The following is a 22,024-nucleotide window of genomic DNA, read 5'->3' as shown; positions in this document are numbered from 1 at the left end:
CGGAGACCGTGCGGAAAGCACACGGACCCCATTATAGTCTATGGGGATCCATGTGCTTTCACAGCACACCGCTTGTAAATGCATTCGGTAGCCCGTTCAGAGGCATCCCCATGTGGAATCCCCAAATGGATTGCCGACACAGATGTGAACCAGGCTGAAAGCATATTTTTTATGGTTTGACTTACAAATGTCCTATCAATTTATAGACCAACTGAAAAATCAAAAACTAATCATAAAAATTGTATTTAACCCCTAAATGACCAGTCCTGAAAAGACTTTCACGATCAGACACATTTTAGCATTTTTGCACGTGTTGTACCTGTCCTTACTTTGTAAAAGCAATTATTGTGTCTTTTTTTTTTTTTTTTTTTTCTAACTATGGTGATGACTCATGGATGCCTTTCTTAAAAGTATTATGTAATATTCTTAAAAGTAAGAATATTACAGGTTATGGGAATAAGAATGTTTTTGGGATAGCACTTAGTCCAAATGTTATATTTGGAGTTGGGAAGGAATTTTTTTCCTCTGATCGAGTGATTGGTGTCAGTCTCATTGGGGTTTTTTTTGTTTTCAACTGGTAAAGTTTGGTAAGTTTAGAGGTTGGATTAGATGGAGTTGTGTCTTTGTCCAAGCTTAGAATGTTTTTTAGCTTCTATCACTGTACATTAATACCCTTTTTAGAGCATTTTTTTTTTTTGGATAAACTGATAAACTGTTCCCAAAGTCAATTGACAATACATAGATTTTTTTTTATTTTAGGGCCAATTTATTTTTACACAGATCTTTCTCCAACTGTAATTTAGTAATACTAAAAATCCTAGCAAAAACATTTTTCATATCTATTAAAATGTTTTACTGTGTTTAAGAGTTCAATTAACCCCTAGACATCACCAATCTGGATATTTACATCACTCTTTCTGATGCCCGATGCTGCAGTCATGTAGGAGTAATAAGAGCTGCTTCTCCATGTTGAGGTTATTGTCTGGGAGTTTCACTTCAATAGGGGAAGCTTTTAGGTCCGTTAACATCACTTTGATCACCAAAATTTAATTCTATGGTGATCACAGCCTTCTGATTCACATTGTGCTAACATAAGTTGCTAAATTATTTTTTTTTTCACATTTTATGCCATTTTTCTACTTCTAGTGAAAATAAAAATTTAATGCATTTAACAAATGAGTCTACTTATTAAGTCTCAAGCCTTAGGTGTGCTGAAAAAATATTTTAGAAAAAAAAAGCTGAACTATGCAACGCAATTAAAAAGACAATGCTGTGTAAAGCAATGCATACCAAAAGTGCTAAATTCTGCCTGAGCATTGGAGCATCAAAGTCCCTTTGTCCTGATTGGTACTGGCTGATGTGGACTCAGTAAAAAAAAAAAACAACAACGATTTTAAGAAGCTCTACATTGCATTACTCATCTGTCAACACGCCAATCTCCATGTTAGTAGAAGCTGCAGCTGTCAATGATGTCAGCAATCCTCACCACTTTAGGCAAGGAAAGACAGGTGCATCCTCAAAAGCCCCCACTGCTGTACCTCTTATCCTAACTCTGTACCTACTAGTAGAGCTTCAGATTTCTCCCCCCTCTTAATGGAAGAGACACAGTCATATTATTTATCACTTACCGTATTTTTCGGACTATAAGACGCACCCAGGTTTTAGAGGAGGAAAATAGGGAAAAAAAAATTTCAGGCAAAAAATGGTAAAATATTTAATGTATGGGAGATGTAGTTTTGGAACAGCTGTAAGGCGACATTGACAGGTGACCCTGCAGCTGTACGGGGATGTATAGGGCATGTTTTTTGTGGGGCCAGGTGTACTTTTTAGTTATACCATTTTGGGAAATGTTTATTGCTTAGATCACCTTTTATTTAATTCAGAGGCAAAACAGAGAGAAAAACCCGGCAGTTTAGCACTTTTGATTTTGACGTTCACTGTACATAAAACTATTAGTAGACTGGGCATTTTCAGACACAGGGATACCTAATGTGTATGTTTCACAGTAATGTTATACTTTTATATGTATTCTAGAGAAAGGAGGTGAACTTTTATTTATTTTATTTTTTTATTATATTTTTTTTTAAGTGGTTTTTTTTTTTTTTTTTACTATTTTATTATCCCCCGCCTAGGGGGCTTGAACCTGCAATCATTTGATTGCAAGTCCCATAGACGGCAATACAAGTGTATTGCCGTCTATGGGAGATTCTATACATTACTATCGCGGAGTGTCATAGACCAGCCGCGATAGTAATATATATCTATGACAGGCCTGGGAGCCTTCATTAGGCTCCCAGCTGTCATCGGAACAGGTCGGCTCCTGCGGCCTCGCCGTGCAGGAGCCGGCCTGCATCACTAAAGGTATGGGGCCGTGGGGACTGGTCCCGGGGCTAACTAACTGCCGGGACCTGCGGAGGAGGAGCGGATTTACAGCATGGCCGCGCTACTGCCACCGCTGGTTTTCTTCAGCGGCAGGAGCGTGGCAATCTGCAGGCCCCAGGAGCTAAGACAGTCCCCGGCATCTGCTGTAATAGACCGGCGGATGCCGGGGAGTGTCTTAGCTGCCGGGGCCTGCAGATTGTCACGCTCCTGCCGCTGAAGAAAACCAGCGGTGGCAGTAGCGCGGCCATGCTGTAAATCCGCTCCTCCCCCCACATTCAGACTATAAGACGCACCCTCATTTTCCTCTGAAATTTTGGGGGAAAAAAGTGCGTCTTATAGTCCGAAAAATACGGTATATATTGTGTAAATCATATACTGTATGTGGTATATAGCAAAATATATGACAATCATATCCATTATTGCTTATATGAATGTATTTATATATCATCAAATCAGGCAATTTACAGCTTTCTCTGAACAAGCATACATATATAGCTATATGTATATAGGTGAGTGGAAAAACAGTAAGCAGCAGCAGCTTATGTGTTACAAGGAGGGCCATTTATTTCAATGGACTTGTGTAATATTACAATACCCTTTTAGTGACTACTGCATAGAATATCTATAGCAAGCCACAATTTCCAAAATCTTGGGAGCCAAAGAGCCTGCCACATTGCAGAAGAATATCTGTGATGAGACAACCCCTTTTAAGTATCTCTATCAGCACTGAGTACTCGTAGTAATGACAGAAGACTCCATGTAGAGTTTTTCTCAATTTATGGCAGTAACCTTCGTATTTATGAATAGTTTTTATACCTTACATCTTAGCATATACATTTTAGTCAATCTTGAAATCTGCTTATATTATACCAATTTTAGGAAATGTGATTGTAATAAATTTTGAAAGGAGCAAATCTGAAAAGAGTCAGCGCGAGCTGTAGAGGAATCTGTATTCTACCACGAGTGCAGAAATATATTTCCAGCTGAACTTGGAAGTGAGAAAACGTTGTTGTGGTTTTGATTTTAAATTCACCTTGTGTTGTACATTTGTTTTATGCCTTCTGATCTACAACTATTTTTATTCTGATTGTTTTCTTCTAATGTCAGCATAAACTCTTTGAGCCGTCTGTCTTTCAGAATATGAACTTCTCAGAGTATCCTTGGCAGAATGTAAAAACTTTTCTGCTAGCTGAATTCTAATGCATGAAGTATTCAGCTTGTGGTTATTTTTTTCCACAATGTCAGTTTTTTGACATTTGAAAAATATTCTGAAAAAAAAAACCCAGCAAATTGACGTAAGAAAGATTGTAGAGTTAACAGTTTATCTACATAAATTATTTTTAAAAAAACCCACAGGTTTGCAAATTTTCCCATCATGTTTATTCATGTACAATAAGAACAGTATTGTGAGGAACTGTGAGAGATATTTGTATATTTCCCTTTCTATAATATACTGTATATGTCTTATAGTGTACCCAACATTTTTAATTCTTCGGTAATACAAAGGGCCGTATTAAGCTTGGTTTGGGGGCCTGGGCAAGAAAATATAGATGAAAGTCAATAATAATTGGATGGTGGAGCAATGAAGAGTTAACATTTCATAGTCAGTTGGGTTGGGATATTCTTGTAGATAACAAAAATTACAACAGAAAAAAACAAATGCCTGCGTAGTTCTATGTCTAAGTAGGACAAGTGATATAGAAGAAATGACATAGAAAGTGTGGAGCATGCATCGTGCACCGATCTGTTGTTCATTATGATAGATTGTCAAATAGAATAATGACTAAACCAAGTAGAAAGAAAACACATCAGACTGAGTTTTGAGAAATCTGCTTAGCAATAGATATCTATAATATGTACATTAGTAAATGAGGACATTTAAAATGTATAAACCTATAGGTAAAACGGATCTTGAATCACTAGTATCATCCTCCACTTTGAGATGCTATCGAGTGTTGCTTATTGTATTAACCTAAAATGCTATTTAAATCACAAAAGATTTTTACCCAGACATATGAGAAACTCTTGCAATGATAAGCTTTTGGTTAAACTCATTTCTCAGTTTGTGGAGTACAGAACAGGAACTTTACATCAGTCAGTGACATATAAAACCTCTTCCTGTTTGCTATTCAACAACCAAGCCTTGTTTCTGTAGCTGGATATTGTGCTTTACACCTGTGCTATATCAGTGCAATATCTACTAGCTCCTTGTATGTCTTTCATTAGAGGATGACCGCTACACTTCAGGCCTTCATTCAATCCCTGGATCCCCAAACTCTGCCCAGGGTCCTACAAATACAGGCTGGATTTTATCATGGAGGTAATGCTGTCAACTCATTTCTTCTTAACCTTTTACTACAATTCATGTCTTTCTTTAGTCATATTCAGTTGTTATGGCCTGTAGCTGGATCAACCATTGTCTTACTACCAATTCTGTTCTAGTTTATTTTTATAATCATCTGATATTCAATGAAAATATAATATTTTTGCCAGTTGGCTACATGGTTTAAGGGTTATTTCGGATGAAAACATACAGTTTCTGGGGCACTCCTTATTGTCTACATATTGTATAGAACAATGGTTGACAACAGTGTCTATAGTGATAATAGTCACTGGGACAACTAATCTCATTCTGCTTATCTACACCCAGAGGCACCCGGCGATCTTGTGACTACTCTACCCTATTTTTTTTTATTAATATTTTAATTTCTCTTAGTCATATCCAATTATATACTATAACTATACATTTCACACCCACTTAATGTATAATAATTCAGACTTAGTAACTTCATGAACTGAACAGGATTTCTAGCACTGAAGAATTCATATGGAAACCTCCTCTTCCCCATTCTTACATATAGGAATATTTTTATTACACTGCATTATCTTAGGTCAGATTCACATCTGTGTTTGCTATTCTGTTTGGGGAATCTGCTTGGGGACACCATGAACGGAATACCAAATGTATTAAAAAGCGGTGAGCAATGAAAGCACACATCCATATGTTTTCTGCACGATGTCCGCAAGAATCATGCAGAGAGAAAAGTACTGCAAACAGGACTTTTCTCTCCACATGATTCATGTGTCCTGTATATACTAAATACAGAGGTTTCATGATGTGGTGCAAAATTACAAGCAAAATTATTTCAATCTACACTGCGATGTACTGAACACGTAATCTGCTTGTGCCGTTCGTGGAATTCATTTTAGACATATATTTATTTAAAACGCGGATTAGAGTTATGAGAATGATAACAGATTTTTTGGTTAGTCTTTTGTGTGAGGTATGCAAACCTGTCAGTCTTCAGATGTAGCAAAGTTTAACTGACAGTTATTCCATATTGACAGGAAAAGAATAAGTATCATACTGCAGGGACCCCAGCGATCATCAGAATGGGGGGGGGACTGAAAGTCCCTATAAATGATCCATATGAATGAAGCACAGGTGAACTTACATGTCAAGGGTTCAATTCTCTTTTGGCGCTGCTCAGACGGTGATTTTCAGCAGATCATTAGAATTGAATGCATAGGGAATAAGTGACTTTAACAACAATACAACTCTTTCAATGACTTTTCAATGCCTTTTATTTAGTTCTGTGATTATATAATACATCATATGTACACTTTATCAATGTGAATAAAGTGATGGCAAGATGTCAGGATGGATATTCATAAAACGGAAGGTACAATGGTCACCTAATGTACTGTACAGGCTAATTCAATACAGTATTGTTAGTATAAATATTGTTGAATATAAAAAAAAAATATTCAGAAGTGGTTCTGCCATTCTAACAGATAAATGTTCTCTTATTAATGGATCTATTTAGCTTTTATAGACATGCAAACATACTTTCTTTTTTGTGGATATGGATGCTGCATGATGAATCACTTTCTCAAACTGATATTACCTTTTACATCAGTCAACAAGAAACAACAGGCAGCTGTTATGAAACTGAAAACTCAATGGCATACTAAAAACATAAAAATGAAGCGCAACTGTAACTCTATTTTACTGAAAACATTTCAGAAAAATAGATGGAATTTGACGTGACATATGTAATATCTGTTTGATGTTAGATTATGAATGGATACGTTATCTATATGAATCTCAGTTTTTAAAATATTCCCTAAAACTGTCTGTATTACAAAAGACAATGTGATGTCTTTATATTTCTAGATTGGTCTTTTTTTATCTCATATGTGTCATATCATTATGAACAATTAATAAGACATTTGAAGTCTATTAAAGTCTATGCTTTGAATTGTTCAGGCTCTAAACTGCTCTACTAAGCGTCTACAGTACCCACAAGTTTTCTACAAGGGGCTTCCAAATTTATAAATGATCTACTGTGGACATGTCTGAAGATTATATTGTTGGAGGCATCTACGTAAGGACAGCAGATCATTGAAAACAATGGCATTTTATGCGCTGTGGAAACTTATTTTAGAGCCTGAAGGGGTTTGGTTGTTTGCGCTGAGTAAATGTTTGATTGTGTCAAATGAGAATTCAGTATTATAAAAATTCGCTGACATTCCTAGAAGCATTTCTGAGATTTGGTTGTCCAATTGTGATATGGTCACAGTCAACTGTATTTTATTCAAAATCTTACAATTTCTAGTGAAATATCTCTGAAATATATATATATATTTTTAATGAATTTTGGTGCATAATTTAAAAGCCAGCCTGGAACTGTAATTCTGAATTATTCAACAACATATAGGGATTTTTTTTTTACTTGTGAATGCTTTGAATTTCTCCCTAGTGTGTCTTTATTTGATGGTGAACTAATAGTGAACGTACACTATAGATAGTGATCTCTTCCAATACATTCATACGCATGCTCACTAGTCTTTAATAGAAAATGTTGGAAAAGCAGTTGCTCGCCTGACCTCCCACCCCCCTCCAAAATGAATGGATTAGACATGTTGAAATCCAATAATCCGATCTTTCTCTCCCTTGACATTTGTTTTTGAACAAAGGTTACAAAAACCAATACCTATCCGTGACTTTGAACATGACTCCAGCTTAAATGGCGTTAGATACTGCTTCACTGCTTTTGACGCTGCTCCACTATATATACATATGTTGTTTTTAAAGGCTATGTACACATTTGGAGCCATTTTCTCTATATTGATTTACATGTATTTTTTGAGTTAAAAAACACTTTTGTAATAGGTTTTAATTAAAACATTATTTTTTTTCCAAGTGCGATGCTTTGCTCTACACAGCCAGCTACAGAATGTTGTCTGCCTGACTGGTGGCTCTTTCCCCAGCCCATCTCTAACCTCTCCTACATATTATTATAAGCTGATTTATGATCAAACCAATTTTGAACTACATTGCCATTTTATGACATTCTGCAGGTGTCTGTTCAGTGTAAGATACTTGTGTAATAGGTTTTAATTAAAAATGTGTTTTCACTCCATTATACATGTAAATGAATCATTTGAAAATGCTTCCAAAGATAATGTTTGCTTGGTTTGTTTGTGTAGGACATTACGGACTATCATAAACATAAGCCCTATAAACTGCTTATCAACATTACATTATTTCACTTACTGCAGGTGTAAATTCAGGTAAATTCAGGCATAATTGTCCTGTGCATTTTCTCATAGCATCGTATGTGAAATGCACTAAAATCACCGGATGAACTGCTATGAGGTATGCAGGGACTTTGACAGAGGGAGTTTTATTTTTTCACCCAGTGAAGCGGTATATGCCGTCTAGACACTTTAAGCCTCATTACCTTTTGCCAGGTTCTTTCCTCCAGTGGTAATGCTGCCAGCTTTGAAAATAATAATCACAACTCATAGCAAGATAAAGGGAAAACAGGAATTCTTAAGACACAACACACAATATTACAAGTCATTCTGATGAAGACGTATTGGTTACATGTAATTTTATAAACCATAATAGATGCTATATTATGGATTGGACAGCGGTGTTATGGTTAGAGATACTCGTGTAATGTGCTGAATGTATTTTTATTACTATTATTATGGATGAGCTTATTCAACTCTATCTGACAGGATGAACATATTCAGAAAAATTGCCTGAATTGTCTATCTCCTTTTCTCTCTACACTAATAAAACTGCAGGTGGCATTTTCTGTAAGGAGCTTCTTTTAAAGCCAGTTAATGAATATGTCCTCAGAAAGAAAGTCTATTACTTATCTACAATGCAGCAAGAATCCCTCTGCACTGCTGGTATAAGTATCTGTCTTCCCCTGTCATGATCATCCACCGTACATGGGTTTCTTAGAAAAGTATATTATCATTATTGTAATTAGGAACTTGCAAATATGTTGGTGCTTCAATGGAATTTTTCTCTAGATTCCACCTTTAATTTTCTTCTTCTCCTCCATTAATGAAGTTGTACTGGAACCTATTTTTTCCCTAAATTCTACTGTACTATTTCTGTAACAAGTAAGGAATATAAATCTTCTTTGCCATTAGGCATACATCCATCTCTTTTAAGATATTCTGATTTGGGGAAAGTCTAATTTTCTATTCTTGTCTCATTATATTGGGATGGTGATTTGACAAGCCTTGGATATTCTGTGGACTCTCAAATTATTATTAATGTGTAAAATAGGAAATAGTAAAAAGAACTAGCATATTTTCATGAATTGCACAAAGATCCGGGGGTTATTCTTTACAGTGGAGGAAGGTGTTTAAGAAATTATCCTAAAATCTGTTGTTGTTTTTTTTTCAAATAAAATAGTTAAATAGTCACAAGCAGAGCAACAAACTTGTCATAAATCAGTCATTTAAGTAGTGTCAGGGTCTGGGGTTGCTAATGGGCTGGCATAGACACACAAGTCCAGTTTCTTTAGTCTAAAACAATAGTAGAGTTTTATTTTCACTCAAAAAAGGTAGTGCAGCAACAAAAAGGAAACAATACAAAAATAAATACCTGCCCGGCTAAGCTCTAACTGAACATAGAATAGGTTACCTCACCTAGAATAACAGAAATCAAAAGCCAATTGAATAATTCTGGACACAGCTCCAAAAAAAGACCTTTCTCTTTGGCACTCCAGCCAAGCTCTGCCCCCCGTCTGCTGCTGGAGCTGGATTCTTAAGCCTCCTTGATGAGCAGACTCTCAACAGCTGTGTCGCTGCCGGAACATCCCCAAAGTGTGGACTGGAGGGGGGTGGAATGACAGGTCCCACTACCAACTTACCTGTCATTCCTAAAAATCCAGCCCAATAATGAGCATTTACCAAAATGCTCAGCAGACGAAAGTTGTCTGCTGAGCACAAACATTCCTGCTGGAGTTTTCTCATCTCACCCACCTGAGTAGTCTGGGTGAGATGTGCACCCCCTCCATTACCTGACCAGCCATCGGCTTACAGTAGTTATAAGAAATTTGGTGGTAATATATCTTAACAGAGAGAAATGCTTCATAACAAAATGTTTCTCTTCCTATAACCATCAACAAGCCCCTTACACCTCTCAACTGAAATTTTGGACCACTCTTCTTCTGCAAACTGCTCCAGGTCTCTCAAATATTCAAGGATGCCTTCTTCCAACAGAAATTGTAATATCTCTCCAAAGATATTAAAAAGGATTTAGATCCGGACTCATTGCTGGCCACTTCAGAGCTCTCCAGTACTTTGTTTCTTTGTAGGCCTCGTTGCATTATTGGTAAACAGTAGAGATGAGCGAGTACTATTCAAAACAGCCGTTTCGAATAGCATGCACCCATAGGAATTAGAGATGAGTGAGTAGTAAATCCAGCTGGGCATCCAGTCCACAGTCCAGTTACTGGAGAGGGGCTGCCATCAGTGCCCCTCATCAGTAGCACAAGGGGGCGAGAACATGCAAATCCAGCTGGGCATCCAGTCCACAGTCCTGGTACTGGAGAGGGGCTGCCAGCAGTGCCCCTCATCAGTAGCACAAGGGGGCGAGGACGTGGATGTGGAAATCCAGCTGGGCATCCATTCCACAGTCCAGGTACTGGAGAGGGGCTGCCAGCAGTGCCCCTCATCAGTAGCACAAGGGGGCGAGGACGTGGATGTGGAAATCCAGCTAGGCATCCAGTCCACAGTCCAGGTACTGGAGAGGGGCTGCCAGCAGTGCCCCTTGTCAGTAGCACAAGGGGGCAAGGACGTGGACATGGAAATCCAGCTGGGCATCCAGTCCACAGTCCAGGTACTGGAGAGGGGCTGCCAGCAGTGCCCCTCGTCAGTAGCACAAGGGGGCGAGGACGTGGAAATCCAGCTGGGCATCCAGTCCACAGTACCTTGACTCCAATTATATACTTGAGAGGGGCAGCCAGCCGTGCCACAACATCAAGCAGGGTGCAGGGTGTAGTGCTGCCAGCACACAATTTACTCGTCCTCCTCCTCCTCCAACACCACCCTCACCGTAATTTAATACTTAAAAAACTCCGATAATATTTTAGGGCTCCCTCCCAAAAGCCTGAAAATTAATGTTTTAGGGCTCTCCCCTAAGGGCCTGAAAATTAATGTTTTAGGGGTCACCCAAAGGGCCTAAAACTCTCCTGCTACAAGGCTCAATTCACCTAAAGGGCCTAAAACTCTGCTGCTACAAGGCTCAATTCACCCAAAGGTCCTAAAACTGCTGCTAAAAGACTCAGTTCACCTAAAGGGCCTAAAACTCTGCTGCTACAAGGCTCAATTCACCCAAGGGCCTAAAACTCTGCTGCTAGAAGGCTCAATTCACCCAAAGGGCCTAAAACTCTGCTGCTAAAAGGCTCAACTCAATTTAAGGGCCTAATACTCTGCTGGTACAAGGCTCAACTCACCCCAAGGGCTCAAAGCACTGCCGGTGCAAGGCTCAACTCACCCCAAGGGCCAAAAATACTGCTGCTGCATGGCTCAACTCACCTCAAGGGCCAAAAACACTGCTGTTTAAGAGCTCAACTCACCTCAAGGGCCAAAAAAGCTGCTGTTGCAAGGCTCAATTCACCCCAAGGGCCAACAACACTGCTGGTGCAAGGTTCAACTCACCCCAAAGGCCCAAAACACTGCTGACGCAAGGCTCAACTCACCCTAAGGGCCAAAAACACTGCTGGTGCATGGCTCAACTCACTTCAAGGGCCAAAAACACTGCTGGTGCATGGTTCAACTCACCTCAAGGGCCAAAGACACTACTGGTGCAAGGCTCAAATCACCCAAAAGGTAAAAAACTAAATCTCTGCTGGTTAAAGGCTTAACTCACCCAAAGGGCCTAACATTCTGCTAGGGCAATGTTCATCTCAATTAAAGGTGCAACGTTTAGATGGCTTCTTTCCAAACCGAGGGTGATTCTTTTCGATAAGATCTGATGGCTGTTTCCAGCCCTGATTATCCTGGTTGATCGTGTTCAGTAATGAGGCCATGTCAGCATGAGGATCTTCTACATTAGGTTGTCCATGCCCACTAATGTGCATGAAGACTCGATCACAGTAAATGTGCTTATTTTTCTCCAATTCAATCTCTGAATGAACTGCTCTGAAAGATGGCCTAGGCACTGCTGCAATGGCAATCACTGGGTTTTCCTGTTCTGCTTCCAAAGAATATTGTGTCTTACTTGAAGAAGAGGCAATCTCAGGGTCCATTCACACGGAGTAACGGCGGCCGTAATTGGTGCTTATTTTTACTGGCATAGAAATATGAGGGTCACGTTTACGCTGCGTTTACGTGGCATTTTTTTACTATGAGCTTATACGTGGTGTTTTTTGTCTACGTAAACACAGCGTAAACGCGACCCTCGTATTTCTACACCAGTAAACATAAGCACCAATTACGGCCGGCGTTACTCCATGTGAATGGACCCTCAGGCTGACTGCTGGCTGCTTGTGCTACAGCATTTGGAGTTGGGTCTGTCGGCCTTGTGATGAACTCCTCACACACACACACACACATACACAATAAGAGTTAAGGGTAGGTACTGTTGGATTTCCCATTGCCTATTCCATCTGTGGTTGTCATAGGGGTGCTTGTTAAGGTGTCATTAGCATAAAATTTGGGTTTCTGTCCATACAATTGGGGAGGAAATAAAGTTTCCAGGTATTTTAACACTTTCATAGAGGTTTTTTCGAGTGTGGAAAGTGTGTAGTTGATAGGCTGTGATAGTGGGGTAAAACTGTGACTTGGGCATGTTAGATGTCCCCAGGCATGCTTCCTCTGCTGTCCCAGTTGCATTCCAGAGGTGTTGGCATCATTTGCTGAGGTGTCATAGTGGACTTGGTGACCCTCCTGAGTCGAATAGACTATAATAGGATTCGATATTCGTTCAAATAGTCGAATATTGAGGGTTTATTAGAAAAGAATATTGAATAATTCAATGTTCGCTAATCTCTAATAACTATTCCAGCACAATGAGTCCTCCAAAAGCCAAATAGAGCCCTTTTTGTTTCAGGCCCTGCCATGTGCCCTTACATCAGTTTACCACCACATATGGGGTACTTTTGTGTTCAGGAGAAATCATGTAATAAAATGTGGTGTTTTCTTTTTTGACTTGTTAAAAATTTGGTGCTAAAGTGATTGTTTTATTGAAAAAACAGTAACTTTTCATTTCCACATCCCAATAGAAAGAAATTCTGTGAAACACCTGTAGGGTCAAAATGTTCACTATACCCCTGATAAATTCCTTGAAGGGTCTAGTTTTCAATATATATATATATATATATATATATATATATATATATATATATTTACCATTCTAACACCTCAGGAGCTCCACAAATGCAAAATGGCACCTGAAAATGATTCCAGTAAAATCTGTTCTCCAAAATCCCAATAGCGCTCCTTCCCTTCAGTTTACATCCAAATATGGGATAATTTCATGCTTGGTAATAATTGCATAAATGATTGTGGAATTTTCTCTGTGTGAATGTATGCAACATTTTGAGAATGTGTAAATTCTAGGGCTAAATGAATGTTTTAGTAACAGAAGTAAAACAGAATGAGTGCCCCCAAAAAGCCAAAACTAATATAAAACTTAACCTTTAATTTGAATATTAAAATTAGGGCGATGAGTATGGCTATGGTATCCTATAACGATAGGGGTGTTGATGCCAAACACCTGGTTAAAAAAGCCTCAGCCACTCCACTCACGGATATGATTAGCCAAGGGCTATATGTATCAGAGCGTTATAGCCCAACAGTACAGTATGCGAGTGTTGTAACAACTTAGTTATAAGTAAGTCGCAACAATGTTGTTTATGCTGCAACGGAACATTTGCATCAAGTACAAAGGAAAGAGCGCCTTTGATTACGCCCAGTTTCCACTATATGTGATAGAATATATGGCTATAGTTTCCCTTTAGGTAGCAGTGGGAGAGAAGGATAGATTGATATGTGGACAATCCACTTCACATAGCTGGGCGTCTCTGGAGTGTGGTTATAGTGTCCATCTCACACTCCCCAAAGTGCAATGATCGTTGCCTGTGTGATGGTCATTTATAAATACTTGTTGCTATGCGTTTCCTTATTTCATCAGGAGACATATTAATAATTGCACCCATTGATCTACATTCGATGTGCGGTTAGAACCGCAATTCCTGGGACCCTAATGGTGGATCCCAGTACTTCATAATGGCCTCTATGAAGTACTGGGACCCACCCTCAGCCTAAGCTTCTGTTCACATCACTGTTGGAGGCTTCATTCAAAACATGCATATGGAACCAGTGGCGTAACTAGGAATGGCGGGGCCCCGTGGCGAACTTTTGACATGGGGCCCCCCCGACACCGAAGATCTCAACCGAGTCCCTCCTACGCATTCCTGCGTGCTCTATTATGTCCCATAGTGGCCCCTGCACACAGTATTATACCCAATAGTGGCCCCTGCACACAGTATTATGTCCCATAGTGGCCCCTGCACACAGTATTATACCCAATAGTGGCCCCTGCACACAGTATTATACTCAATAGTGGCCCCTGCACACAGTATTATGTCCCTTAGTGGCCCCTGCACACAGTATTATACCCAATAGTGGCCCCTGCACATAGTATTATGTCCCATAGTGGCCCCTGCACACAGTATTATGTCCCTTAGTGGCCCCTACAGGACTAAATACTGTCACCGCTGACCGCTATACCAGGACAAATTGTGGATAAAAAAAAAATCTGGTCCTGTGCATTACAATTTAGTAACTCCATGTGCCTCATATTAATAGCAGTTAACCCTATCATGTCCCTCACATTAAGCCTTGTGTACCTCACATAAGAGTTACTGATATGTGAGAGACATGGAGGTAATAATAAAGTATCTTCATTACTATTACCCCCAAATGTCTCACATATCAGTAACTCTTATGGTGAGGCAAACAGGGGTTAATGTGAGGGAGATGATGGGGTTAACTGCTATTACTATGAGGCACATGGAGTTACTAAAACACAAGTAATCCCCCCAAATGCCTGATAGTAATAAGTAACCCCAGTACTTACCTGTGTAGCTTCAGTTTCATTTTCCTAGAGCAGCTTCTTCCTCTTCTCTTCTGTGCTGGACGGCAGGGATAAGCCCCGCCTCCTCCTCTCATTGGTGGGCAGAGGACAGCAGAGAAAGGGAGGGGGGAGAGAGGGAGATCTTCCTGAAGCGCTGACAGGAGCCAGACCTGAAGCTCCTGTGTCTCCGTTGCTGCAGCTTCGGGGCCCCCTGTTGGTGGAAAGTATTCCACCAACAGGGGGCCCCGATCATTATACTCGGGGGTCCGAAAAGACCTCCGAGCATAATGATAGCAGCGGTAGCAGCTGTCACCGGGCCCCTAATGTCCCGGGCCCTGTGGCAGCTGCTACCGCTGCGATGGTGGTAGTTACGCCACTGTATGGAACTAATTTTGCCTCTAAAAAACAGCAGTGGAGTAAGTAGGGAGATATTTTTTTACCTTTATCTTTTTATCTGTACCTACAGTCACTGTAATGCATAGAGCTTTTGTTTTTGTATTTTGTATTCTTAATGTATTATCCATGCTGCTGAATTTCCCCTTGGTGGCACTACTAAAGAATTATCTTATCTTATATTTGTACCAGGTTCTTTCAGGTCCAGCACTCCATTGTTTTCCATTATAAATGGGAACCACAATAGATATGTAAACACATACTAAGAAAAACAGATGTTGATAATAGCGTACCATAGCTTTTTACACACATGAACCCTTTGCATAATTTAGAAACCCTTTCCATATTAGAAAATCATGACTCAAGTTCAAACTCCTACTAGCTTCTCCTATAAATGGTTTAGTATTGAGACGTGGGAGAAATATTTCTCATCATTTGGACTGATTTAGACAGGTATTATGAGTCATACAACTATGTATTTTGTACCTCTATTACAAAAGTGTCTGACCTCTGCATAAGCAATGCCGCCCCTGCTACCTCTTGTGTCACCCCCTCTACCTCATAGATTGTAAGCTGTTGCGAGCAGGGCCCTTAGTCCCATTGTGTGAAATGACTTTCTTTGTAATGTATCTTTCTGTCTGTATTTGAACCCTACAAATTGTACAGCGCTGCGGAATATGTTGGCGCTATATAAATAATTTTTTTTTTTATTATTATTATTATTATTATTATTATTATTATTATCTCAGAACTATTCATTCTTTTTGACTTGAGGACAGATACATGAAAATTCTTTTTTTAACATTTGTTTCATACAACAACTATTATATACATTAACTTGGGCATACACCAATAATGGTAATACTATGTAATATGACTCACCTGTGCACTTAAAGGGGTCGGCCACTTTCAGACCAATATTGACAAACATATGTACAATAAAAAGATATACAATTTTCCAATATACTTTCTATATAAATTCCTCTCGGTTTTCTAGATCTCGGCTTGCTGTCATTCATTCTGTTACTTCTAGAAGATAAAACTTTGACCATGGTCATGTGATTTACGTCCATGGTCATGTGATGAGCACACAGGTGCTGCTCGCTACAGTCACAGCCCAGTAATCAGACACCTGCCTGGTAATCAGCTGTGCACCTGTGTGCTCATCACATGAAACTGTGAGGAATTGATACAGAAAGTATATTGGGAAATTGTATATCTTTTTATTGTACATTTATATATCAATATTGGTCTGAAAGTGGCCGACCCCTTTAAGTGCACAGGTGAGACATATTACATAGTATTACCATTATTGCGCCAAAACCTAGGTGGGAGACACCAAAATTCAGTCAGGCTATGTACGCTCAATCCAGTTTTTCAAGGTGTGTAACCCCAAAACCTACCTGGGCGACAGAGAAATGTACGCTGAATCCAATTTTTAAGGGTCTACCCCACAAAGCTAAGTGGGAGACAGTCATTCATTCAGTCAGGCCATGTATGGTTAAACGTATTTTTAATGCTGTACCCCCCAAAGCTAAGTAGGATACACAGCAATTCAGTCACACTATATAAGCTCAATCCAATTTTTAGGGGTCTACCCCCCAAAAGCTAAGTGTGATACACAGCAATTCAGTCACGCTATATAAGCTCAATCCAATTTTTAGGGGTCTACCCCCCAAAAGCTAAGTGTGCTACACAGCAAATCAGTCATGCTATATAAGCTCAATCCAATTTTTAGGGGTCTACCCCCCAAAAGCTAAGTGTGATACACAGCAAATCAGTCACGCTATGTCTCTTGAAAAGCAACCCAACATGAAGTCAGCCATGTGTGCCAGTGTGTTACTTGGCATGACTTCGCTGCCCCCAACTGTAAGGGTCACTCTCCATTTCCTCCATTTTCCAATTCCCTTCACACCATCCGTGCTGAAGCAATGGGATGCACTGAACTTCACCCTCAAGCCTCATGTGGGACAGTGACATGAAATGCCACTTCATCCCCCTCGTCTTCCTCCGCCAGCCAACAGTGCGAAGATGACAGGAGTGTGCTCTGAATGTTTTCAGCCTAGCAGAGGCTACTTCTCACTTATGAAAATGGCCGCACATTGACCAGTATATCAGGCATAATAGTGTAGGTTTCAAAGAATCTTTGCACCAACAAGTTGAAAACGTGGACCGTGTTTGAGTCTGGCAAGTTCCAGATATGCTACCAGGTTCCGGCCATTATCACATACGCAAACATGTCTGGGCCCAGGTGCAAAACCATATTGCCATATCATCCAGGATGGCATCCCTCACCTTGGAGGCAGTGTGCTTTCTGTCTCCCAAGCTGATGAGCTTCAGTACGGCCTGCTGACATCTCCCTATGCCAGCGTTACAGCTTTTCCAGCTCGTAGCTGGGGTGGAGGTTGCAGCGCAGGAGTAGGCTTTCAGAGAACCCCTGCCATGAATTTTGGGCTGGGAGAGGAGATAGGCCATTCCATTTTTCACCCTGGGCCCAGACTCCAATACATTCACCCGGCCTGTCATTACAGAGAAGCAGCATCCCTGACCGCAGGCACTTGTCCATGTGTCGGTGGTCAAGTGGACCTTGCAGCAAAGCGCGGAACTCTGGGCCCGACTGATGTTATGGGACACGTGCAAGCGCAAGGCAGGGACAGCACACCAAAAGAAGTAGTAACGGCTAGGCCCAGCATAGGGAGGTGCCCCAGGGAGGAAAGAGGGGCAGACTCCTGAGTATAAACACGACTGCAGGTAGTGGCTGACTGGCTGGTGGAAAAGCAGCTGGAAGCATTATCCGCTAGCCATTGTAACACCTGTTCCTGGTGCTCGGGCCTGGTCTGCATTGCACCCTGCACCCTGCTTAATGCAGCTGTCATATCAGGAATTGTGATGAGCGCATGCTAATCTCTGACACCCATGGAAACTCATGGTGCAGAAACTGAGGGAGCTGACTTTGATGAACCCTTGGTTTTTGTAGATGGAACTCCATCAAGGGTCTCTGCTGCTCACACACCCTGCTCAATATATGGTATCTATGGTTTCAGCGTGTGGTGACCTCGCACAACAGCCGGTGCTTTGGGCAGATGTAGGCATTGCTGGAGTGTATTGAGGCTAGCAGCTGCTACTGTAGACTTGCCAAAGTGGGCGCACAGGCGCTGCACTTTTAACCAGTAGCTCGTGTAAATTGGGATATGTTTGTCAGGATATGGAGTCGCCGCGGTCTCCTTGCTGTGCGGCGTCTCCCTGGGAGACGTGTTAGGAGTTCTATTGGGTGTGCTTAGGTCATTAAGGATTAATCTTTTCCTTGCCTTCAGTCTCCATGCCGTTAGCCATCAGGTGTGTTTTTCTGCTGCTATTTAATCCCCACCCAGGCATGGATCCTTGCCAGCCATTCACTTTGTGTTTCCTGGTCCCCCTGCTCAGTCTGATTCCCTGTCTGTTTGTATTCCATATGTTTCTTGGTTTTTAGACCCGGCTTGTATTTTTGACTATCCCTTGTCTTTTGATTTGGTACCTTTTATTATATCTCCTGGCTTGACCTCTTGCTCGTCTGACCTCGCCTTCTCTTCTGTGTCTTGCTGGGACTTGTGGTCCTCCCTGGTTCCATGCTGTTTAGTCTTTTGTTTTGCATTGCATTTACACTGTGCTTTCTGTTTAGGTGTGACCCCGTGACTCCAGTCCCTAGGACTTTCAGGGCCTCCTCTCCCCTTATCCTAGCCGCCGGATAGAAGGTTAGGAGCCGTGGTAGGCGCACTTCAATTAGGAAGTGCATTGGTCTGCCTCATCTCAGATATCACAGCATAGTTATAGCTACAGGGCCTGCGACCCCTTTTGTCATTAGTTGCACAGTGTTGCTTTCCCAGCTGTGTCACTTTGGACTGCCTGACCCTGACTCCAATCCTTGCAATGTTCTTAGAAACTGTTGCACCAATAAGTTGAAAACGTGAGCCAGGCATGGACCGTGTTGGAGGCTGAGTCGCTACCAGGTTCAGTCCATTATCACAGATGACACAAATGCCTGGCCCCAGGTGCAGCGGGGAAAAACACATTGCCATATCATCCAGGATGGCATCCCTCACCTTGGAGGCAGTGTGCTTTCTGTCCCCCAAGCTGGTGAGCTTCAGCACGGCCTGCTGACATCTCCCCACGCCAGTGTTGCAGCGTTTCCAGCTCGTAGCTGGGGTCGATTTAACGGCGGAGCAGGAAGGTGGTACTTCAGCACTCCTGCCAAGAATATTGGGTGGGGAGAAAAGGCAAGCCACCACAGTTTGCAACCCAGTCCCAGCCTCAACTACATTCAGCCAGTGTGCCGTGATTGAGATGTAGTGTCCCTGGCCGCATGTACTTGTCCACACATCAGTGGTCAAGTGAAAAAGTTGTGCAAAGCGCAGAACTTAAGGCCCGCCTGATGTTATGAGACACGTGCTGGTGCAAAGCTCAACTCACCCTAAGGGCCAAAAACACTGCTGGTGAATTTTGTTCAGTTTCAAAGGACTCTGTGTTTAGATTTGGCTCAGTCGCAGCTCCAGAACATGCCTTTGAAGGCAAGGTTTCCTTTAGTGGCTCCATCTCAGCAGGATGATGATGGTGAAGCTTGGTTAAATCTGGTGTCGGAAGAGAAAGTGGTTTCTGATCTACAGCTAAAGTACTGGAGCATGTTGTTTGGACTATTAACACCTGATGAGAACCCTGTAGAGGTAATGTAGAGTCCGATATTAAAGGACCATTATCGATAGTAGTGGTTGCAGCCAATTCTTCACTTTTGCGGTCCTCTAAATAAAAGTTACCCCCAGAAATTGATGCCAAATCAAGGTCAATGTCTGGGTCCTCAGTCCAATCCACTGCATCAACCCAACACAATGAGAGTGATAGTTCTAGAACCACCGTTTTAGGGGCTAACAATTTTAAAGGGGCTAACACTCTGCTGGTGCAAGGCTCAACTCACCCAATGGGCAAAAAACTTTGCTGGTGCAAGGCTGAACTAAGTTAAAGGGCCTAAAACTCTGCTGGTAAGAGGCTGAAGTCACCTAAAGGGCCCCAATCTTTGCTGGTAGATCAGCTTAAGGGCCTCTACCTTAATTTGGAAGGGCTCACGTTAAGGGCCAGAAAAGTGAATTTTGGAAGGTCTTACCACATCACACACACACACACACACACACACACATCCACAATGACAGTTCAGGGTGGGTACTGTTGGATTTCCCATTGCCTATGCCATCTGTGGTTGTCATGGGCAACGTGAGTTAAAGGGGTGCTTGGTAATGCTTCTTTAGCTTAAAATTTGGGTTTCTGTCCATACAATTGGGGAGGGAATAAGGTTTCCAGGTATTTTCCCACTTTAATGGCGTTTTTTTGAGTGTGGAAAGTGTGTAGTTGATAGGCTGTGATGTTGGGGTAAAACTGTGACTTGGGCATGTTAGATAAGATAAGATAATCCTTTAATAGTCCCACAGTGGGGAAATTTCAGTATGTTACAGCTGCAAAGTAATACAGATACAGGATAATACACAGTAATATATTACAGAAGTAGACACACATATGCTGAGAAAGATATGCCCCCAGGCATGCTTCCCCTGCTGTCCCAGTTGCATTTCAGAGGTGTTGTCATCATTTTCTGAGTTGTCATAGTGGACTTGGTGACCCTCCTGAGTCGAATGGTGGGTTCCCCTGAAACGAAGCATTTTTCCCATAGAATATAATAGGGTTCGATATTCATTCGAATAGTCAAATATTGAGCGGCTGTTCAAAATGAATAACGAATATCGAATATTTTACTGTTCACTCATCTCTAGTTATAATCCAAGTTGTTACATATTCAACAGTAACCATTTCTGTATTTTCTTTATACTAAATTCTAAAATATTATTAATATTTTTTATATTTTTACCTAAATCAAATTGTAATCTATTTTTTTTTTTTTTTTTAACCGTTTGCTTTAGAACCACTAGAGGAATTTACCATGAGATCTCTTGATCTCTCATATATTACACTGCAATATTCTTTTAGGTCCTATTTCTGGCAGTGCTATCATGTGTTCCACAATAACAGATTTAGTCGGCTTTCTTTAAGGGTCCATTCATACGGAGTAAACACACGTTCATTTTTGCAAAGAATACATGTGTAAAAATAAGACTCCCATTGACTTCAATGACATTTTTACACGTGTAAAAAATGCGTAAAAAAAAGCGTCATGTTTTTTGGCGCGCTTTTTACACATGTAAAAAATGTCACTGAAGTCAATGGGAGTCTTATTTTTACATGTGTATTATGAAAAAATGAGCGCGCATTTACTCCGTTTGAATGGACCCTTAGACCCTAGTAGTTATGATTACAAAATAGGCACTCTGTGATTACATTATCCATAAGTTAAAACGCTGTAGGTTAACTATGTAGATGCCATGGTTGCTATTAACATTAACAACTAAGGGGTTAAGCTGCCAGGATCATAATAAACTCTGCTTTTGGCAGTTACAAGTGCATCGGCCCTATGGTTAAAGCGGCCCTGGTCAGTTCTCCTGACATTTATGTTTTAGTAAATAAATTTATTTACTATAAAAACTATTCTGGAACATTATACCTTAAAACTTTATACTGTGCCAACTGCAGAATTTCAGAAGGAAATGTTCAATTATTTTAACCCTTTAAGATTTCAAGTACTAAGGCCTGGCAACTTTTTTCATATTTTCTATCTCAGTCTTCCAAAATTCATTACTTAATTTTTCATCAACATAGTCATATGAGGGCTGATTCTTTACATGACAAATTACAATTTTAGTTGGTGACATTTTGGTTACATTGAATATTTTGATTAGTTTTTATTAAAGGGGCTCTATCATTCTATCAAGCACATAC

At 40.7% G+C, this 22,024-nt stretch overlaps 1 protein-coding gene across 1 annotated transcript in view; it reads left to right on the top strand.

The window, feature by feature from the left end:
* Positions 1-4,611: 4,611 nt before the first annotated feature.
* The window catches only part of THEMIS (thymocyte selection associated), an 86,767-nt gene continuing 69,354 nt past the window's right edge, over positions 4,612-22,024 (top strand). The window contains exon 1 of the mRNA XM_075266873.1: positions 4,612-4,702. Within this exon, the coding sequence (XP_075122974.1) occupies positions 4,612-4,702 (91 nt within the window). The remainder of the gene's footprint in view (positions 4,703-22,024) is intronic.

Source organism: Leptodactylus fuscus, chromosome 3 (assembly GCF_031893055.1).
Source record: "Leptodactylus fuscus isolate aLepFus1 chromosome 3, aLepFus1.hap2, whole genome shotgun sequence".
Taxonomy (NCBI): domain Eukaryota; kingdom Metazoa; phylum Chordata; class Amphibia; order Anura; family Leptodactylidae; genus Leptodactylus; species Leptodactylus fuscus.
Note: the sequence above shows the minus strand (reverse complement) of the source record. Positions and strands in the feature narration are given on the sequence as shown.